This window comes from Anser brachyrhynchus (assembly GCF_964034855.1).
Source record: "Anser brachyrhynchus genome assembly, contig: SCAFFOLD_175, whole genome shotgun sequence".
Taxonomy (NCBI): Eukaryota; Metazoa; Chordata; class Aves; order Anseriformes; family Anatidae; genus Anser; species Anser brachyrhynchus.
The window spans coordinates 114,612-132,311 of record NW_027663531.1 but is presented as its reverse complement, the minus strand read 5'-3'; the positions used below and the strand labels follow the sequence as shown (position 1 = coordinate 132,311).

The window sequence follows — 17,700 nt, the reverse complement described above, 5'->3', positions numbered from 1 at the left end:
GTGGGTACCCAGTGGAGCCAGTGCACTCTCTGGAGTCACCGGTGTGGGTCCCCAGTGGTGCCAGTGGACTCTCTGGAGTCACCGGAGTGGGTCCCCAGTTGTGCCAGTGCACTCCCTGGAGTCACCGAAGTGCATCCCCAGTGGTGCAAGTGGACTCTCTGCTGTCACCGGGCTGGGTCCCCAGTGGTGCCAATGCACTCTGTGGAGTCACCGGAGTGCATCCCCAGTGGTGCACGTGGACTCTCTGGAGTCACTGGGGTGGGTCCTGTGGAGTGCAAGAGGACTCTCTGGAATCACCATGGTGAGTCCTCCGGGGTGCAAGTGGACTCTCTGGGTTCACCGGGGTCTGTCCTCCGGGTTGCCTGTGGACCCTTTGGTGGTCACAGGGGAGGGTCGTTGGAATGCCCTGGACGTGCTGGGGTTCAACTGCTTCGTCCTTTCGGGCGCCGCTGTCCCGCCTGGGGTCAGTGGAGAGGTTCCTCGAGGGCGCCCTGGTTCCCGCTGGGAGTCAACGTCCCCCCCGAGGACACACCCCAGCTGCCCCCAGGCGGGACCCCGGGGGCCCCCGAGGACCCACACAGGTGACCCCCGGCAAGGCTCTGGATGCCCCCGAGGACCCACCCAAGTGGTCCCCCACGGGACCCTGTGCACCCCCGAGGAACCAATCCCGGTGACTCCCGGCGAGACCCTGTGCGCCCCCAAGGTCCCTCCCCGCTGACCCCCGGCGGGAGCACGGGCAGCCCTGGGGCTGCCCCGTGACCCACGGCTAGCCACCGGGCGCCCCCGAGGAACCACACCTGTGACCCCCGACGGGACCCCGGACGCCGCCGAGGACCTGCCCCGGTGACCCCCGGCTAGCCCCTGGGCTCTACCGTGGATGCACCCCGGTGACCCCCGGCGGGACCCCGGGCGCCCCCGTGACTCACCCCGATGACCCATAGCAGGACCCCGGGCGCCCCCGAGGATCCTCCCTGGTGACCCTCGGCGGGACCCTGGGCGCCCACGAGGACCCACACCGGTGCCCCCTGCGGGACACCGGGCGCCCCCGAGGACCCATCTCGGTGACCCCCGGCTAGTGCCCGGGCGCCCCCGAGGACCCACCCCGGTGACCCCCGGGGTGACCCCAGGAACCCCCGAGGACCCTCCTTGGTGACCCCCGGCGGGACCCCGGGCACCCCTGAGGACCCACCCTGGTGACCCCCGGCGGGACCCCGGGCACCCCCGAGGACACACCATGGTAATCCCCGGCTAGCCCCCGGGCGCCCCCGAGGAACCAGCCCGGTGACCCCTGGCAGGACCCCGGGCGCCCCCGAGGACCCAACCCAGTGACCCCCGACGGGACCCCTGGCTCCCCCGAGGACCCACCATGGTGATCCCCGGCTAGCCCCCGGGCGCTCCCGAGGACCCACCCCGGTGACGCCCGGCGGGAACCAGGGCTCCCCCAAGGACCAACCATGGTGACCCCCGGCGGAACCCCGGGCGCCCCCGAGGACCGACTCCGGTGACCCCCGGCGGGACCCCAGGCGCCCCCGAGGACCAACCCCGGTGACCCCGGCGGGACCCCTGGCGCGCCCGAGTACCAACCCTGGTGAACCCCAGCGGGACCCCAGGCGACCCCGAGGACCCACCCCAGTGACCCCCGGCGGGACCCCGGGCGCCCCACAGGACCCACTCTGGTGACCCACGGAGGGACCCAAGGTGGCCCCGAGGACCCACCATGGTGATCCCCGGCGGGACCCCGGGCTCCCCAGAGGACCCACCATGGTGATCCCCGGCTAGCCCCCGGGCGCTCCTGAGGACCCAGCCCGGTGACCCCTGGCAGGACCCCGGGTGCCCCCGAGGACCCATCCTGTGACCCCCGACGGGACCCCGGGCTCCCCAGAGGACCCACCATGGTGATCCCCCGCTAGCTGCCGGACGCTCCCGAGGACCCAGCCCAGCGAACCCCGGAGGGACCCCGGGCGCCCCCGAGGACCAACCCCGGTGAACCCCGGCGGGACCCCAGGCGACCCCGAGGACCCACTCCGGTGACCCCCGGTGGGACCCCAGGTGGCCCCGAGGACACACCCTGGTGACCCCCAGCTAGCCCCTGGGCACCCCCGAGGACCCACCCCGGTGACCCCCGGCAGGACCCTGGGCGCCCCCGAGGACCCACCCCGGTGACCCCCGACTCGCCCCCGGGCACTCCTGCGGAACTACCCCCGGTGACCCCGGCGGGACCCCGGGCGCCTCCGAGTACCCACCCCGGTGACCCACGGCAGGACCCCGGGCTCCCCCGAGGACCCACCCCGGTGACCCCCGGCGGGACCCCGGGCGCCCCCGAGGACCAACACCGGTGAACCCCCGCGGGACCCCAGGCGACCCCGAGGAGCCACTCCGGTGATCCGCGGAGGGACCCCAGGTGGCCCCGAGGACACACCCTGGTGACCCCCAGCTAGCCCCTGGGCACCCCCGAGGACCAACCCCGGTGACCGCCGGCAGGACCCCGGGCGCCCCCGAGGACCCACCCCAGTGACCCCCGACTCGCCCCCGGGCACTCCCGCGGAACCACCCCGGTGACCCCGGCGGGACCCCGGGCGCCCGCAAGGACCCACCCCGGTGACCCCCGGCAAGCCCCCGGGCGCCTCCGAGTACCCACCCCGGTGACCCGCGGCAGGACCCCGGCCTCCCCTGAGGATCCACCCCGGTGACAACCGGCAGGACCCCGGGCGCCCCTGAGGACCCACCCTGTTGACCACTGGCGGGACACCGGACGCCAACGTGGACCCACCCTGGTGATCCCCGGCAGGACCCCAGGTGGCCCCGAGGACCCGCCCTGGTGACCCCCAGCTAGCACCCAGGGAACCGCCGAGGACCCACCCCGGTGACCCCCGGCAGGACCCCGGGCGCCCCCGAGGATCCTCCCTGGTGACCCTCGGCGGGACCCTGGGCGCCCACGAGGACCCACACCGGTGCCCCCTGCGGGACACCGGGCGCCCCCGAGGACCCATCTCGGTGACCCCCGGCTAGTGCCCGGGCGCCCCCGAGGACCCACCCCGGTGACCCCCGGGGTGACCCCAGGAACCCCCGAGGACCCTCCTCGGTGACCCCCGGCGGGACCCCGGGCACCCCCGAGGACCCACCCTGGTGACCCCGGGCTAGACCCCGGGCACCCCCGAAAACCCACCCCGGTGACCCCCGGTAGACCCCGGGCGCCCGCGAGGACTTGCCCCGGTGACACCAGTCGGGAACCCGGGTGCCCCCGAGGACCCACCCCGGATACCCCCGGCGGGACCCTGGGCGCCCCCGAGGACCCACCCCGGTGACCCCCGGCGGGACCCGGTCGCTCCCGAGGACCCACCCTGGTGACTCCCGGCGGGACCCCGGGCGCCCCTGAGGACCCACCCAGGTGAACCCCAGCGGGACCCCTTTTACCCCCGAGGACCCACCCCGGTGACCGCGGTAAGCCCCCTGGTGTCCCCGAGGACCCACCCCGGTGACCCCTGGCAAGCCCCCGGGTGCGCCCGAGGACGCACCCCGGTGACGCCCGGCGGGACGCCGGGCGGCCCCGAGGACCCACCCTGGTGAACCCTGACTATCCGCCGGGTGCCCCAGTGGACCCACCCCAGTGACCCATGGCTAGCCCCCGGGCACCCCCGAGGACCCACCACAGTGACCCCCGGCGGGACACCGGGAGCCACCGAGGACCCACCACGGTGACACCCGGCGCGACCCTGGGCGCCCCCGAGAACCCACTGCGGTGACCCCCGGTAAGCCCCCTGGTGCCCCCAAGGACCCACCCCGGTGACACCCGGCGCGACCCCGGGCGCTTCCAAGGACCCACCCCGGTGACGCTCGGTGGGACCCCGGGAGCCCCCGAGGACCCAACCCGGTGACCCCCGGCGGGACCCGGTCGCTCCCCAGGACCCACCCCGGTGACCCCCGGTGGGACCCCGGGCGCCCCTGAGGACCCACCCAGGTGAACCCCGGCGGGACCCCTTTTACCCCCGAGGACCCACCCCGGTGACCCCCGGTAAGCCCCCTGGTGCCCCCGAGGACCCACCCCGGTGACCCCTGGCAAGCCTCCGGGCGCCCCCGAGGACCCACCCCGGTGACCCCCGGCGGGACCCCGGGCGCCCCCGAGGTCCCACCCCGGTGACCCCCGGCAAGAGCCCGCGCGCCCCCGAGGACCCACCCTGGTGTCTTCCGGCGGGACCACGGGCACCCCACAGGACCCACTCTGGTGACCCACGGAGGGACCCAAGGTGGCCCCGAGGACCCACCATGGTGATCCCCGGCGGGACCCCGGGCTCCCCAGAGGACCCACCATGGTGATCCCCGGCTAGCCCCCGGGCGCCCCCGAGGACCCACCCTGGTGACCCCCAGCTAGCCCCTGGGCACCCCCGAGGACCCACCCCAGTGACCCCGGCGGGACCCCGGACGACCCTTGGACCTACCCCGGTGACCCCCGGCTAGCCCCTGGGCACCACCGCGGACCAACCCCGGTGACACCCGGCGGGACCCCGGGCGCCCCCGAGGACCCACCCTGGTGACCCCCGGCGGGACCCCAGGTGGCCCCGAGGACCCATCCTGGTGACCCCCAGCTAGCCCCCGGGCACTCCCGCGGACCCACCCCGGTGACTCCCAGCGGGACCCCGTGTGCCCCCTAGGACCCACCCCGGGGACCCCCGGCTAGCGCACGGGCGCCCCAGAGGACCCACCCCGGTGACCCCCGAATCGCCCCCAGGCACTCCCGCGGACCCACCCCGGTGACCACGGTGGGACCCCGGGCGCCCCCGAGGACCCACCTTGGTGACCCACGGCAAGCCCCCGGTCGTCTCCGAGGACCCACCCTGGTGACCCACGGCGGGAGCCCGGGCGCCCCCGAGGACACACCCGGGTGACCCCCGGCTGGACCCCGGGCACCCCCGACGACCCACCATGGTGATCCCCGGCTAGCCCCCGTGCGCCCCTGAGTACTCACCCCGCTGACCCCTGGCAGAACCCCGGGCACCCCCGAGGACCCACCCGGGTGACCCCCGGCGGGACCCCGGGCGCCCCCGAGGACCCACCATGGTGATACCCGGCTAGACCCGGGCGCTCCCGAGGCCCCAACCCAGTGACCCCCAGCGGGACCCCGGGCTCCCCAGAGGACCCACCATGGTGATCCCCCGCTAGCTGCCGGACGCTCCCGAGGACCCAGCCCAGCGAACCCCGGAGGGACCCCGGGCGCCCCCGAGGACCCACCCCGGTGACCCCTGGCGGGACCACGGGCACCCACGAGGACCCACCACAGTGACCCCCGGCAGGACCCCGGGCGCCCCTGAGGACCCACCCCGGTGACCCCCGGCAGGACCCTGGGCGCCCCCGAGGACCCACCCCGGTGACCCCCGACTCGCCCCCGGGCACTCCCGCGGAACTACCCCGGTGACCCCGGCGGGACCCCGGGCGCCTCCGAGTACCCACCCCGGTGACCCCCGGCGGGACCCCGGGCGCCCCCGAGGACCAACACCGGTGAACCCTCGCGGGACCCCAGGCGACCCCGAGGAGCCACTCCGGTGATCCGCGGAGGGACCCCAGGTGGCCCCGAGGACACACCCTGGTGACCCCCAGCTAGCCCCTGGGCACCCCCGAGGACCAACCCCGGTGACCGCCGGCAGGACCCCGGGCGCCCCCGAGGACCCACCCCAGTGACCCCCGACTCGCCCCCGGGCACTCCCGCGGAACCACCCCGGTGACCCCGGCGGGACCCCGGGCGCCCGCGAGGACCCACCCCGGTGACCCCCGGCAAGCCCCCGGGCGCCTCCGAGTACCCACCCCGGTGACCCGCGGCAGGACCCCGGCCTCCCCTGAGGATCCACCCCGGTGAAAACCGGCAGGACCCCGGGCGCCCCTGAGGACCCACCCTGTTGACCACTGGCGGGACACCGGACGCCAACGTGGACCCACCCTGGTGATCCCCGGCAGGACCCCAGGTGGCCCCGAGGACCCGCCCTGGTGACCCCCAGCTAGCACCCAGGGAACCGCCGAGGACCCACCCCGGTGACCCCCCGCGGGACCCCGGGCGCCCCCGAGGACCAACCCCGGAGACCCCCGGCAGGACCCCGGGCGCCCCCGAGGATCCTCCCTGGTGACCCTCGGCGGGACCCTGGGCGCCCACGAGGACCCACACCGGTGCCCCCTGCGGGACACCGGGCGCCCCCGAGGACCCATCTCGGTGACACCCGGCGCGACCCCGGGCGCCCCCGAGGACCCACCCCGGTGACCCCCGGGGTGACCCCAGGAACCCCCGAGGACCCTCCTCGGTGACCCCCGGCGGGACCCCGGGCACCCCCGAGGACCCACCCTGGTGACCCCGGGCTAGACCCCGGGCACCCCCGAAAACCCACCCCGGTGACCCCCGGTAGACCCCGGGCGCCCGCGAGGACTTGCCCCGGTGACACCAGTCGGGAACCCGGGTGCCCCCGAGGACCCACCCCGGATAGCCCCGGCGGGACCCTGGGCGCCCCCGAGGACCCACCCCGGTGACCCCCGGCGGGACCCGGTCGCTCCCGAGGACCCACCCTGGTGACTCCCGGCGGGACCCCGGGCGCCCCTGAGGACCCACCCAGGTGAACCCCAGCGGGACCCCTTTTACCCCCGAGGACCCACCCCGGTGACCGCGGTAAGCCCCCTGGTGTCCCCGAGGACCCACCCCGGTGACCCCTGGCAAGCCCCCGGGTGCGCCCGAGGACGCACCCCGGTGACGCCCGGCGGGACGCCGGGCGGCCCCGAGGACCCACCCTGGTGAACCCTGACTATCCGCCGGGTGCCCCAGTGGACCCACCCCAGTGACCCATGGCTAGCCCCCGGGCACCCCCGAGGACCCACCACAGTGACCCCCGGCGGGACACCGGGAGCCACCGAGGACCCACCACGGTGACACCCGGCGCGACCCTGGGCGCCCCCGAGAACCCACTGCGGTGACCCCCGGTAAGCCCCCTGGTGCCCCCAAGGACCCACCCCGGTGACACCCGGCGCGACCCCGGGCGCTTCCAAGGACCCACCCCGGTGACGCTCGGTGGGACCCCGGGAGCCCCCGAGGACCCAACCCGGTGACCCCCGGCGGGACCCGGTCGCTCCCCAGGACCCACCCCGGTGACCCCCGGTGGGACCCCGGGCGCCCCTGAGGACCCACCCAGGTGAACCCCGGCGGGACCCCTTTTACCCCCGAGGACCCACCCCGGTGACCCCCGGTAAGCCCCCTGGTGCCCCCGAGGACCCACCCCGGTGACCCCTGGCAAGCCTCCGGGCGCCCCCGAGGACCCACCCCGGTGACCCCCGGCGGGACCCCGGGCGCCCCCGAGGTCCCACCCCGGTGACCCCCGGCAAGAGCCCGCGCGCCCCCGAGGACCCACCCTGGTGTCTTCCGGCGGGACCACGGGCACCCCACAGGACCCACTCTGGTGACCCACGGAGGGACCCAAGGTGGCCCCGAGGACCCACCATGGTGATCCCCGGCGGGACCCCGGGCTCCCCAGAGGACCCACCATGGTGATCCCCGGCTAGCCCCCGGGCGCCCCCGAGGACCCACCCTGGTGACCCCCAGCTAGCCCCTGGGCACCCCCGAGGACCCACCCCAGTGACCCCGGCGGGACCCCGGACGACCCTTGGACCTACCCCGGTGACCCCCGGCTAGCCCCTGGGCACCACCGCGGACCAACCCCGGTGACACCCGGCGGGACCCCGGGCGCCCCCGAGGACCCACCCTGGTGACCCCCGGCGGGACCCCAGGTGGCCCCGAGGACCCATCCTGGTGACCCCCAGCTAGCCCCCGGGCACTCCCGCGGACCCACCCCGGTGACTCCCAGCGGGACCCCGTGTGCCCCCTAGGACCCACCCCGGGGACCCCCGGCTAGCGCACGGGCGCCCCAGAGGACCCACCCCGGTGACCCCCGAATCGCCCCCAGGCACTCCCGCGGACCCACCCCGGTGACCACGGTGGGACCCCGGGCGCCCCCGAGGACCCACCTTGGTGACCCACGGCAAGCCCCCGGTCGTCTCCGAGGACCCACCCTGGTGACCCACGGCGGGAGCCCGGGCGCCCCCGAGGACACACCCGGGTGACCCCCGGCTGGACCCCGGGCACCCCCGACGACCCACCATGGTGATCCCCGGCTAGCCCCCGTGCGCCCCTGAGTACTCACCCCGCTGACCCCTGGCAGAACCCCGGGCACCCCCGAGGACCCACCCGGGTGACCCCCGGCGGGACCCCGGGCGCCCCCGAGGACCCACCATGGTGATACCCGGCTAGACCCGGGCGCTCCCGAGGCCCCAACCCAGTGACCCCCAGCGGGACCCCGGGCTCCCCAGAGGACCCACCATGGTGATCCCCCGCTAGCTGCCGGACGCTCCCGAGGACCCAGCCCAGCGAACCCCGGAGGGACCCCGGGCGCCCCCGAGGACCCACCCCGGTGACCCCTGGCGGGACCACGGGCACCCACGAGGACCCACCACAGTGACCCCCGGCAGGACCCCGGGCGCCCCTGAGGACCCACCCCGGTGACCCCCGGCAGGACCCTGGGCGCCCCCGAGGACCCACCCCGGTGACCCCCGACTCGCCCCCGGGCACTCCCGCGGAACTACCCCGGTGACCCCGGCGGGACCCCGGGCGCCTCCGAGTACCCACCCCGGTGACCCCCGGCGGGACCCCGGGCGCCCCCGAGGACCAACACCGGTGAACCCTCGCGGGACCCCAGGCGACCCCGAGGAGCCACTCCGGTGATCCGCGGAGGGACCCCAGGTGGCCCCGAGGACACACCCTGGTGACCCCCAGCTAGCCCCTGGGCACCCCCGAGGACCAACCCCGGTGACCGCCGGCAGGACCCCGGGCGCCCCCGAGGACCCACCCCAGTGACCCCCGACTCGCCCCCGGGCACTCCCGCGGAACCACCCCGGTGACCCCGGCGGGACCCCGGGCGCCCGCGAGGACCCACCCCGGTGACCCCCGGCAAGCCCCCGGGCGCCTCCGAGTACCCACCCCGGTGACCCGCGGCAGGACCCCGGCCTCCCCTGAGGATCCACCCCGGTGAAAACCGGCAGGACCCCGGGCGCCCCTGAGGACCCACCCTGTTGACCACTGGCGGGACACCGGACGCCAACGTGGACCCACCCTGGTGATCCCCGGCAGGACCCCAGGTGGCCCCGAGGACCCGCCCTGGTGACCCCCAGCTAGCACCCAGGGAACCGCCGAGGACCCACCCCGGTGACCCCCCGCGGGACCCCGGGCGCCCCCGAGGACCAACCCCGGAGACCCCCGGCAGGACCCCGGGCGCCCCCGAGGATCCTCCCTGGTGACCCTCGGCGGGACCCTGGGCGCCCACGAGGACCCACACCGGTGCCCCCTGCGGGACACCGGGCGCCCCCGAGGACCCATCTCGGTGACACCCGGCGCGACCCCGGGCGCCCCCGAGGACCCACCCCGGTGACCCCCGGGGTGACCCCAGGAACCCCCGAGGACCCTCCTCGGTGACCCCCGGCGGGACCCCGGGCACCCCCGAGGACCCACCCTGGTGACCCCGGGCTAGACCCCGGGCACCCCCGAAAACCCACCCCGGTGACCCCCGGTAGACCCCGGGCGCCCGCGAGGACTTGCCCCGGTGACACCAGTCGGGAACCCGGGTGCCCCCGAGGACCCACCCCGGATAGCCCCGGCGGGACCCTGGGCGCCCCCGAGGACCCACCCCGGTGACCCCCGGCGGGACCCGGTCGCTCCCGAGGACCCACCCTGGTGACTCCCGGCGGGACCCCGGGCGCCCCTGAGGACCCACCCAGGTGAACCCCAGCGGGACCCCTTTTACCCCCGAGGACCCACCCCGGTGACCGCGGTAAGCCCCCTGGTGTCCCCGAGGACCCACCCCGGTGACCCCTGGCAAGCCCCCGGGTGCGCCCGAGGACGCACCCCGGTGACGCCCGGCGGGACCCCGGGCGGCCCCGAGGACCCACCCTGGTGAACCCTGACTATCCGCCGGGTGCCCCAGTGGACCCACCCCAGTGACCCATGGCTAGCCCCCGGGCACCCCCGAGGACCCACCCCAGTGACCAGCGGAAGCCCGCGGGCGCCCCCGAGGACCCACCACAGTGACCCCCGGCGGGACACCGGGAGCCACCGAGGACCCACCACGGTGACACCCGGCGCGACCCTGGGCGCCCCCGAGAACCCACTGCGGTGACCCCCGGTAAGCCCCCTGGTGCCCCCAAGGACCCACCCCGGTGACACCCGGCGCGACCCCGGGCGCTTCCAAGGACCCACCCCGGTGACGCTCGGTGTGACCCCGGGAGCCCCCGAGGACCCAACCCGGTGACCCCCGGCGGGACCCGGTCGCTCCCCAGGACCCACCCCGGTGACCCCCGGTGGGACCCCGGGCGCCCCTGAGGACCCACCCAGGTGAACCCCGGCGGGACCCCTTTTACCCCCGAGGACCCACCCCGGTGACCCCCGGTAAGCCCCCTGGTGCCCCCGAGGACCCACCCCGGTGACCCCTGGCAAGCCTCCGGGCGCCCCCGAGGACCCACCCCGGTGACCCCCGGCGGGACCCCGGGCGCCCCCGAGGTCCCACCCCGGTGACCCCCGGCAAGAGCCCGCGCGCCCCCGAGGACCCACCCTGGTGTCTTCCGGCGGGACCACGGGCGCCCCACAGGACCCACTCTGGTGACCCACGGAGGGACCCAAGGTGGCCCCGAGGACCCACCATGGTGATCCCCGGCGGGACCCCGGGCTCCCCAGAGGACCCACCATGGTGATCCCCGGCTAGCCCCCGGGCGCCCCCGAGGACCCACCCTGGTGACCCCCAGCTAGCCCCTGGGCACCCCCGAGGACCCACCCCAGTGACCCCGGCGGGACCCCGGACGACCCTTGGACCTACCCCGGTGACCCCCGGCTAGCCCCTGGGCACCACCGCGGACCAACCCCGGTGACACCCAGCGGGACCCCGGGTGCCCCCGAGGACCCACCCTGGTGACCCCCGGCGGGACCCCAGGTGGCCCCGAGGACCCATCCTGGTGACCCCCAGCTAGCCCCCGGGCACTCCCGCGGACCCACCCCGGTGACTCCCAGCGGGACCCCGTGTGCCCCCAAGGACCCACCCCGGGGACCCCCGGCTAGCGCACGGGCGCCCCAGAGGACCCACCCCGGTGACCCCCGAATCGCCCCCGGGCACTCCCGCGGACCCACCCCGGTGACCACGGTGGGACCCCGGGCGCCCCCGAGGACCCACCTTGGTGACCCACGGCAAGCCCCCAGTCGTCTCCGAGGACCCACCCTGGTGACCCACGGCGGGAGCCCGGGCGCCCCCGAGGACACACCCGGGTGACCCCCGGCTGGACCCCGGGCACCCCCGACGACCCACCATGGTGATCCCCGGCTAGCCCCCGTGCGCCCCTGAGTACTCACCCCGCTGACCCCTGGCAGAACCCCGGGCACCCCCGAGGACCCACCCGGGTGACCCCCGGCGGGACCCCGGGCGCCCCCGAGGACCCATCCCGGTGACCCCCAGAGGGACCCCGGGCTCCCCCGAGGACCAACCCCGGTGAACCCCGGAGGGACCCCAGGTGGCCCCGAGGACACACCCTGGTGACCCCCAGCTAGCCCCTGGGCACCCCCGAGGACCCACCCCGGTGACCCCCGGCAGGACCCTGGGCGCCCCCGAGGACCCACCCCGGTGACCCCCGACTCGCCCCCGGGCACTCCCGCGGAACTACCCCGGTGACCCCGGCGGGACCCAGGGCGCCTCCGAGGACCCACCCCCGGTGACCCCCGGCAAGCCCCCGGGCGCCTCCGAGTACCCACCCCGGTGACCCACGGCAGGACCCCGGGCGCCCCCGAGGACCCATCCCGGTGACCCCCAGCGGGACCCCGGGCTCCCCCGAGGACCCACCCCGGTGACCCCCAGCGGGACCCCGGGCTCCCCCGAGGACCCACCCCGGTGACCCCCGGCGGGACCCCGGGCGCCCCCGAGGACCAACACCGGTGAACCCCCGCGGGACCCCAGGCGACCCCGAGGAGCCACTCCGGTGATCCGCGGAGGGACCCCAGGTGGCCCCGAGGACACACCCTGGTGACCCCCAGCTAGCCCCTGGGCACCCCCGAGGACCAACCCCGGTGACCGCCGGCAGGACCCCGGGCGCCTCCGAGGACCCACCCCGGTGACCCCCGACTCGCCCCCGGGCACTCCCGCGGAACCACCCCGGTGACCCCAGCGGGACCCCGGGCGCCCGCGAGGACCCACCCCGGTGACCCCCGGCAAGCCCCCGGGCGCCTCCGAGTACCCACCCCGGTGACCCGCGGCAGGACCCCGGCCTCCCCTGAGGATCCACCCCGGTGACAACCGGCGGGACCCCGGGCGCCCCGAGGACCCACCCCGGTGGCCCCCGGCGGGACCCCGGGCGCCCCCGAGGACCCACCACAGTTACCCCCGGCAGGACCCCGGGCGCCCCCGAGGACCCACCACGGTGACCCCCGGCGGGACCCCGGGCACCCACGAGGACCCACCCCGCTGACCCCCGGCGGGACCCCGGGCACCCCCGAGGACCCATCCCGGTGACCCCCAGCGGGACCCCGGGCTCCCCCGAGGACCCACCCCGGTGACCCCCGGCGGGACCCCGGGCGCCCCCGAGGACCAACACCGGTGAACCCCCGCGGGATCCCAGGCGACCCCGAGGAGCCACTCCGGTGATTCGCGGAGGGACCCCAGGTGGCCCCGAGGACACACCCTGGTGACCCCCAGCTAGCCCCTGGGCACCCCCGAGGACCAACCCCGGTGACCGCCGGCAGGACCCCGGGCGCCTCCGAGGACCCACCCCGGTGACCCCCGACTCGCCCCCGGGCACTCCCGCGGAACCACCCCGGTGACCCCGGCGGGACCCCGGGCGCCCGCGAGGACCCACCCCGGTGACCCCCGGCAAGCCCCCGGGCGCCTCCGAGTACCCACCCCGGTGACCCGCGGCAGGACCCCGGCCTCCCCTGAGGATCCACCCCGGTGACAACCGGCGGGACCCCGGGCGCCCCCGAGGACCCACCCCGGTGACCCCCGACTCGCCCCCGGGCACTCCCGCGGAACCACCCCGGTGACCCCGGCGGGACCCCGGGCGCCCGCGAGGACCCACCCCGGTGACCCCCGGCAAGCCCCCGGGCGCCTCCGAGTACCCACCCCGGTGACCCGCGGCAGGACCCCGGCCTCCCCTGAGGATCCACCCCGGTGACAACCGGCGGGACCCCGGGCGCCCCCGAGGACCCACCCCGGTGACCCCCGGCGGGACCCCGGGCGCCCCCGAGGACCCACCCTGTTGACCACTGGAGGGACACCGGACGCCACCGTGGACCCACCCTGGTGATCCCCGGCAGGACCCCAGGTGGCCCCGAGGACCCACCCTGGTGACCCCCGGTAGACCCCGGGCGCCCACGAGGACTTGCCCCGGTGACCCCCGTCGGGAACCCGGGTGCCCCCGAGGACCCACCTCGGTGAACCCCGGTGGGACCCTGGGCGCCCCCGAGGACCGACCCCGGATAGCCCCAGCGGGACCCTGGGCGCCCCCGAGGACCCACCCCGGTGACCCCCGACTCGCCCCCGGGCACTCCCGCGGAACTACCCCGGTGACCCCGGCGGGACCCCGGGCGCCTCCGAGGACCCACCCCGGTGACCGCGGTAAGCCCCCTGGTGTCCTCGAGGACCCACCCCGGTGACCCCTGGCAAGCCCCCGGGCGCCCCCAAGGACCCACCCCGGTGACCCCCGGCACGCCCCCGGGCGCGCCCGAGGACGCACCCCGGTGACGCCCGGCGGGACCCCGGGCGGCCCCGAGGACCCACCCTGGTGACTCCCGGCGGGACCCCGGGCGTCACCGAGGTCCCACCCCGGTGACCCCCGGCGGGACCCCGGGCGCCCCTGAGGACCCACCCCGGTGAACCCTGGCTAGCCACCGGGTGCCCCAGTGGACCCACCCCAGTGACCCATGGCTAGCCCCCGGGCATCCCCGAGGACCCACCCCAGTGACCAGCGGAAGCCCGCGGGCGCCCCCGAGGACCCACCACAGTGACCCCCGGCGGGACACCGGGAGCCACCGAGGACCCACCCCGGTGACCCCCGGCGGGACCACGGGCGCCTCCGAAGACCCACCCCGGTGACCCTCGGTGGGACCCCGGGTGCTCCCGAGGACCCAACCCGGTGACCCCCGGCGGGACCCGGTCGCTCCCCAGGACCCACCCCTGTGACCCCCGGTGGGACCCCGGGCACCCTGAGGACCCACCCAGGTGAACCCCGGCGGGACCCCTTTGACCCCCGAGGACCCACCCCGGTGACCCCCGGTAAGCCCCCTGGTGCCCCCGAGGACCCACCCTGGTGACCCCTGGCAAGCCTCCGGGCGCCCCCGAGGACCCACCCCGGTGACCCCCGGCGGGACCCCGGGCGGCCCCGAAGACCCACCCTGGTGACTCCCGGCAGGACCCCGGGAGCCCCCGAGGTCCCACCCCGGTGACCCCCGGCAAGAGCCCGCGCGCCCCCGAGGACCCACCCTGGTGACTTCCGGCAGGACCCCGGGCGCCCCCGAGGACCCACCTCGGAGACCCCCGGCGGGACTCCGGGCACCCCCGAGGACCAACCCCGGTGACCCCGGCCTGGCCCCGGTCACCCCCGAGGACCCACCCCGGTGACCCCCAGCGGGACCCCGGGCGCCCCCAAGGACCCACCCAGGTGACCCCCGGCGGGACCTCTGGTACCCCGGAGGACCCACCCTGGTGACCCCCGCCTAGACCCTGGGCGCCCCAGAGGACCCGCCCCAGACAACCCCGGTGGGAGCCCGGGCGCCCCCGAGGACCCAACCCGGTGACCCCCGGCGGGACCCCAGGCGCCCCAGAGGACCCAACCCGGTGACCCCCGGCGGGACCCCGGTCGACCCCGAGGACCAACCCCGGTGACCACCAGCTAGCCCCCGGGTGCCCCAGAAGACCAACACCGGTGACCCCCGGCGGGACCCCGTGCGCCCCCGAGGACCTACCCCGGTGACCCTCGGCGGGACCCTAGGCGCCCCCGAGGACCCACCCCGGTGACCACCAGCTAGCCCCCGGGCACCCTGGGGACACACCCCGGTGACACCCGGCGGGAACCTGGGTGCCCCCGAGGACCCACCCCGGTGACCACCGGCAGGTCCCCAGGCGCCCCTGAAGACCTACCCCGGTGAAATCCGACGTGACCCCGGGAACCCCCGAGGACCCACCCCAGTGAACCCCAGCGGGACCCCAGGCGCCGCCGAGGACCCGCGCCGGTGACCCCCGGCAAGCACCCGGGCACCCCCGAGGACCCACCCCGGTGATCCCCGGCGGGACCCCAGGCGCCCCCGAGGACCCCCCATGGTGACCCCCGGCGAGACCCCGGGCGCCACTGAGGACCCACTCCGGTGACTCCCGGTGGAACCCTGAGCACCCCCGAGGACCCACCCAGGTGACCCCCGTCGGGACCCTGGGCACCCCCGAGGACCCATCCCAGTGACCCACTGCGGGACCCCGGGCACCCCCGAGGACCCACCCTGGTTACCCCCGGCTAGCCACCGGGCACCCCCGAGGGCCCACTCCGGTGACTCCCGGCGGGATCCCGGGCGCCCCCGAGGACCCACCCTGGTAACCCACGGAAAGCCCTCAGGCGCCCCCGAGGACCCACCCCGGTGACCCCCGGCAAGACCCCGGGTTCCCCCGAGAACCCACTCCAGTGACCCCCGGCTAGCCCTCTGGCGCCCCAGAGGACCCACCCCGGTGACCCCCGGCGGTAAACTGGGCGGCCCCAAGGACCCACCCCAATGACCCCCGGCGGGACTCCGGACGCCCCCGAGGACCCCCCCGGTGACCCACGGAATGCCCTCGGGCGCCCCCGAGGACCCACTCCGGTGACCCCTGGCAATCCCCCGGGCACCCCCGAGGACCCGCCCCGGTGACCCCCGTCGGACAACCCGGGCACCCCTTGGGACTCGCTCACCCTTGGTGACCCACGCAAAGCCCTCAATCTCCCCCGAGGACCTACCCCGGTGATCCCCGGAAAGACCCCGGGAGTCCGCGAGGACCCATCCCGGTGGCCCACGGCGGGACCCTGGGCACCCCCGAGGACCCACCCCGGTGACGCCCGGCTGGACCCCTGGCACCCGCGACGACCCACCCCGGTGACCCCCGGAAAGTCCTCGAGCGCCCCCAAGGACCCACCCCGGTGACCCCCAGCGGGACACCGGGGACCCCAGGGACCCACCCCGGTGACCCCCGGCATGACCCTGGGTGCCCCTGAGGACCCACCCCGGTGACCCCCGGCGGGACCCCGTGCACCCCCAAGGACCCACCGCAGTGACCACCGGCCTGACCCCGGGCGCCCCCGAGGACCCACCCCGGTGACCCCCGGAGGGACACCGGGCACCCCCAAGGACCCACCCCAGTGACCCCCGGTGTCACCCTGGGCACCCCCGAGGACCCACCCCGGTGACCCCGGCTAGCCCCCAGACGTCCCCGAGGACCAACCCCGGTGACCCCCCGCAAGCCCCCGGGCGCCCCCGAGGACCCACTCCGGTGACCCCCGGCGGGACACCGAGCGACCCTCAGGACCCACCCCGGTGACCCCCGGCTAGCCCTCTGGCGCTCCCGAGGACCCACTCCGGTGACCCCCGACTAGTCCCCGGGCGCCCCCGAGGACCCACCCCAGTGACCCCTAGCTAGCCCCCAGGCGGCCCCAAGGACCCACCCCGGTGACCCCCAGCGGGACCCCGGACGCCCCCGAGGACCCGCCCCGGTGACCCCCGGCGGGACCCCGGGCGCCCCTGAGGACCCAGCCCGGAGAACCCCGGGGTACCCTGGGCGCCCCCGAGGACCCACCCAGGTGAGCCCCGGCGGGACCCCGGGCACCCCCAAGGACCCACCCCGGTGACCCCGATGGGACACCGGGCGCCCCCTAGGACCCAACTTGGTGACCCCCATCAAGCCCCCGGGCTGCTCCGAGGACCCACCCCGGTGACCCCCGGCGGGACCCTGGGCGCCCCAGAGGACCCATCCCGGGGACCCCCGGCAGGACCCCGGACGCCCCCGAGGACCCACCCCGGTGACCCCCGGCGGGACCCCGGGCGCCCCCGAGGACCACACCGGTGACCCCCGGCGTGACCCCGGGAACCCCCGACGACCCACACCGGTGACCCCCGGCAAGACCCCGGGCACCCCCGAGGACACACACCGGTGACCCCCGGCAGGACCCCGGGCACCGCCACGGACCCACCCCCGTGACCCCCGGCAAGACCCCGGGCGCACCTGAGGACCCGCCCCGGTGACCCCCGGCAAGCACCCGGGCAACCCCTTGGACCCTCCCCGGTTATCCCCGGCAAGCCCCCGGTCGCGCCCGAAGACCCACCCCGGTGACCCCCAGCGGGACTCCGGACACCCCCGAGCACCCACCCCGATGACCCCCGGCAGGACCCCTGGCACCCCCGAGGACCCCCCCTGGTGACCCCCGGCAAGATCCCGGGCACCCCCGAGGACCCACCCTAGTGACCCCCGACGGGACCCCGGGCGCCCCCGAGGACCCACACCGATGACCTCCGGCGGGACCCCGGGCGCCCCCTAAGACGCACCCCGGTGACCCCCGGCAAGATCCCGGGCACCCCCGAGGACCCACCCTAGTGACCCCAGGCGGGACCCCGGGCGCCCCCGAGGACCCACCCGGGTGACC

At 77.2% G+C, this 17,700-nt stretch overlaps 1 protein-coding gene across 1 annotated transcript; it reads right to left on the bottom strand.

The window, feature by feature from the left end:
* Nucleotides 1-6,867: 6,867 nt before the first annotated feature.
* Nucleotides 6,868-11,154, bottom strand: LOC308187341 (uncharacterized protein). The gene is made up of 2 exons (XM_080609501.1): nt 9,819-11,154; nt 6,868-8,633 (listed from the first exon to the last, which is right to left on the bottom strand). The coding sequence occupies exons 1-2, from the start codon at nt 10,754-10,756 to the stop codon at nt 8,162-8,164; spliced, it is 1,410 nt and encodes a 469-aa protein (XP_080465627.1). The 5' UTR covers nt 10,757-11,154; the 3' UTR covers nt 6,868-8,161.
* Nucleotides 11,155-17,700: the final 6,546 nt, after the last annotated feature.

Excerpts from the sequence above, each read along its gene's own strand:
- LOC308187341 (XM_080609501.1), bottom strand. The coding sequence starts at position 10,756 with ATGGTGGGTCCTCTGGGGAGCCCGGGGTCCCGCCGGGGATCACCATGG. Across the intron at positions 8,634-9,818 it reads ACCGGGGTGGGTCCTCGGGG|GCGCCCGGGGTCCCGCCGGG; the intron begins GTAAAAGGGGTC and ends GGGTACTCGGAG.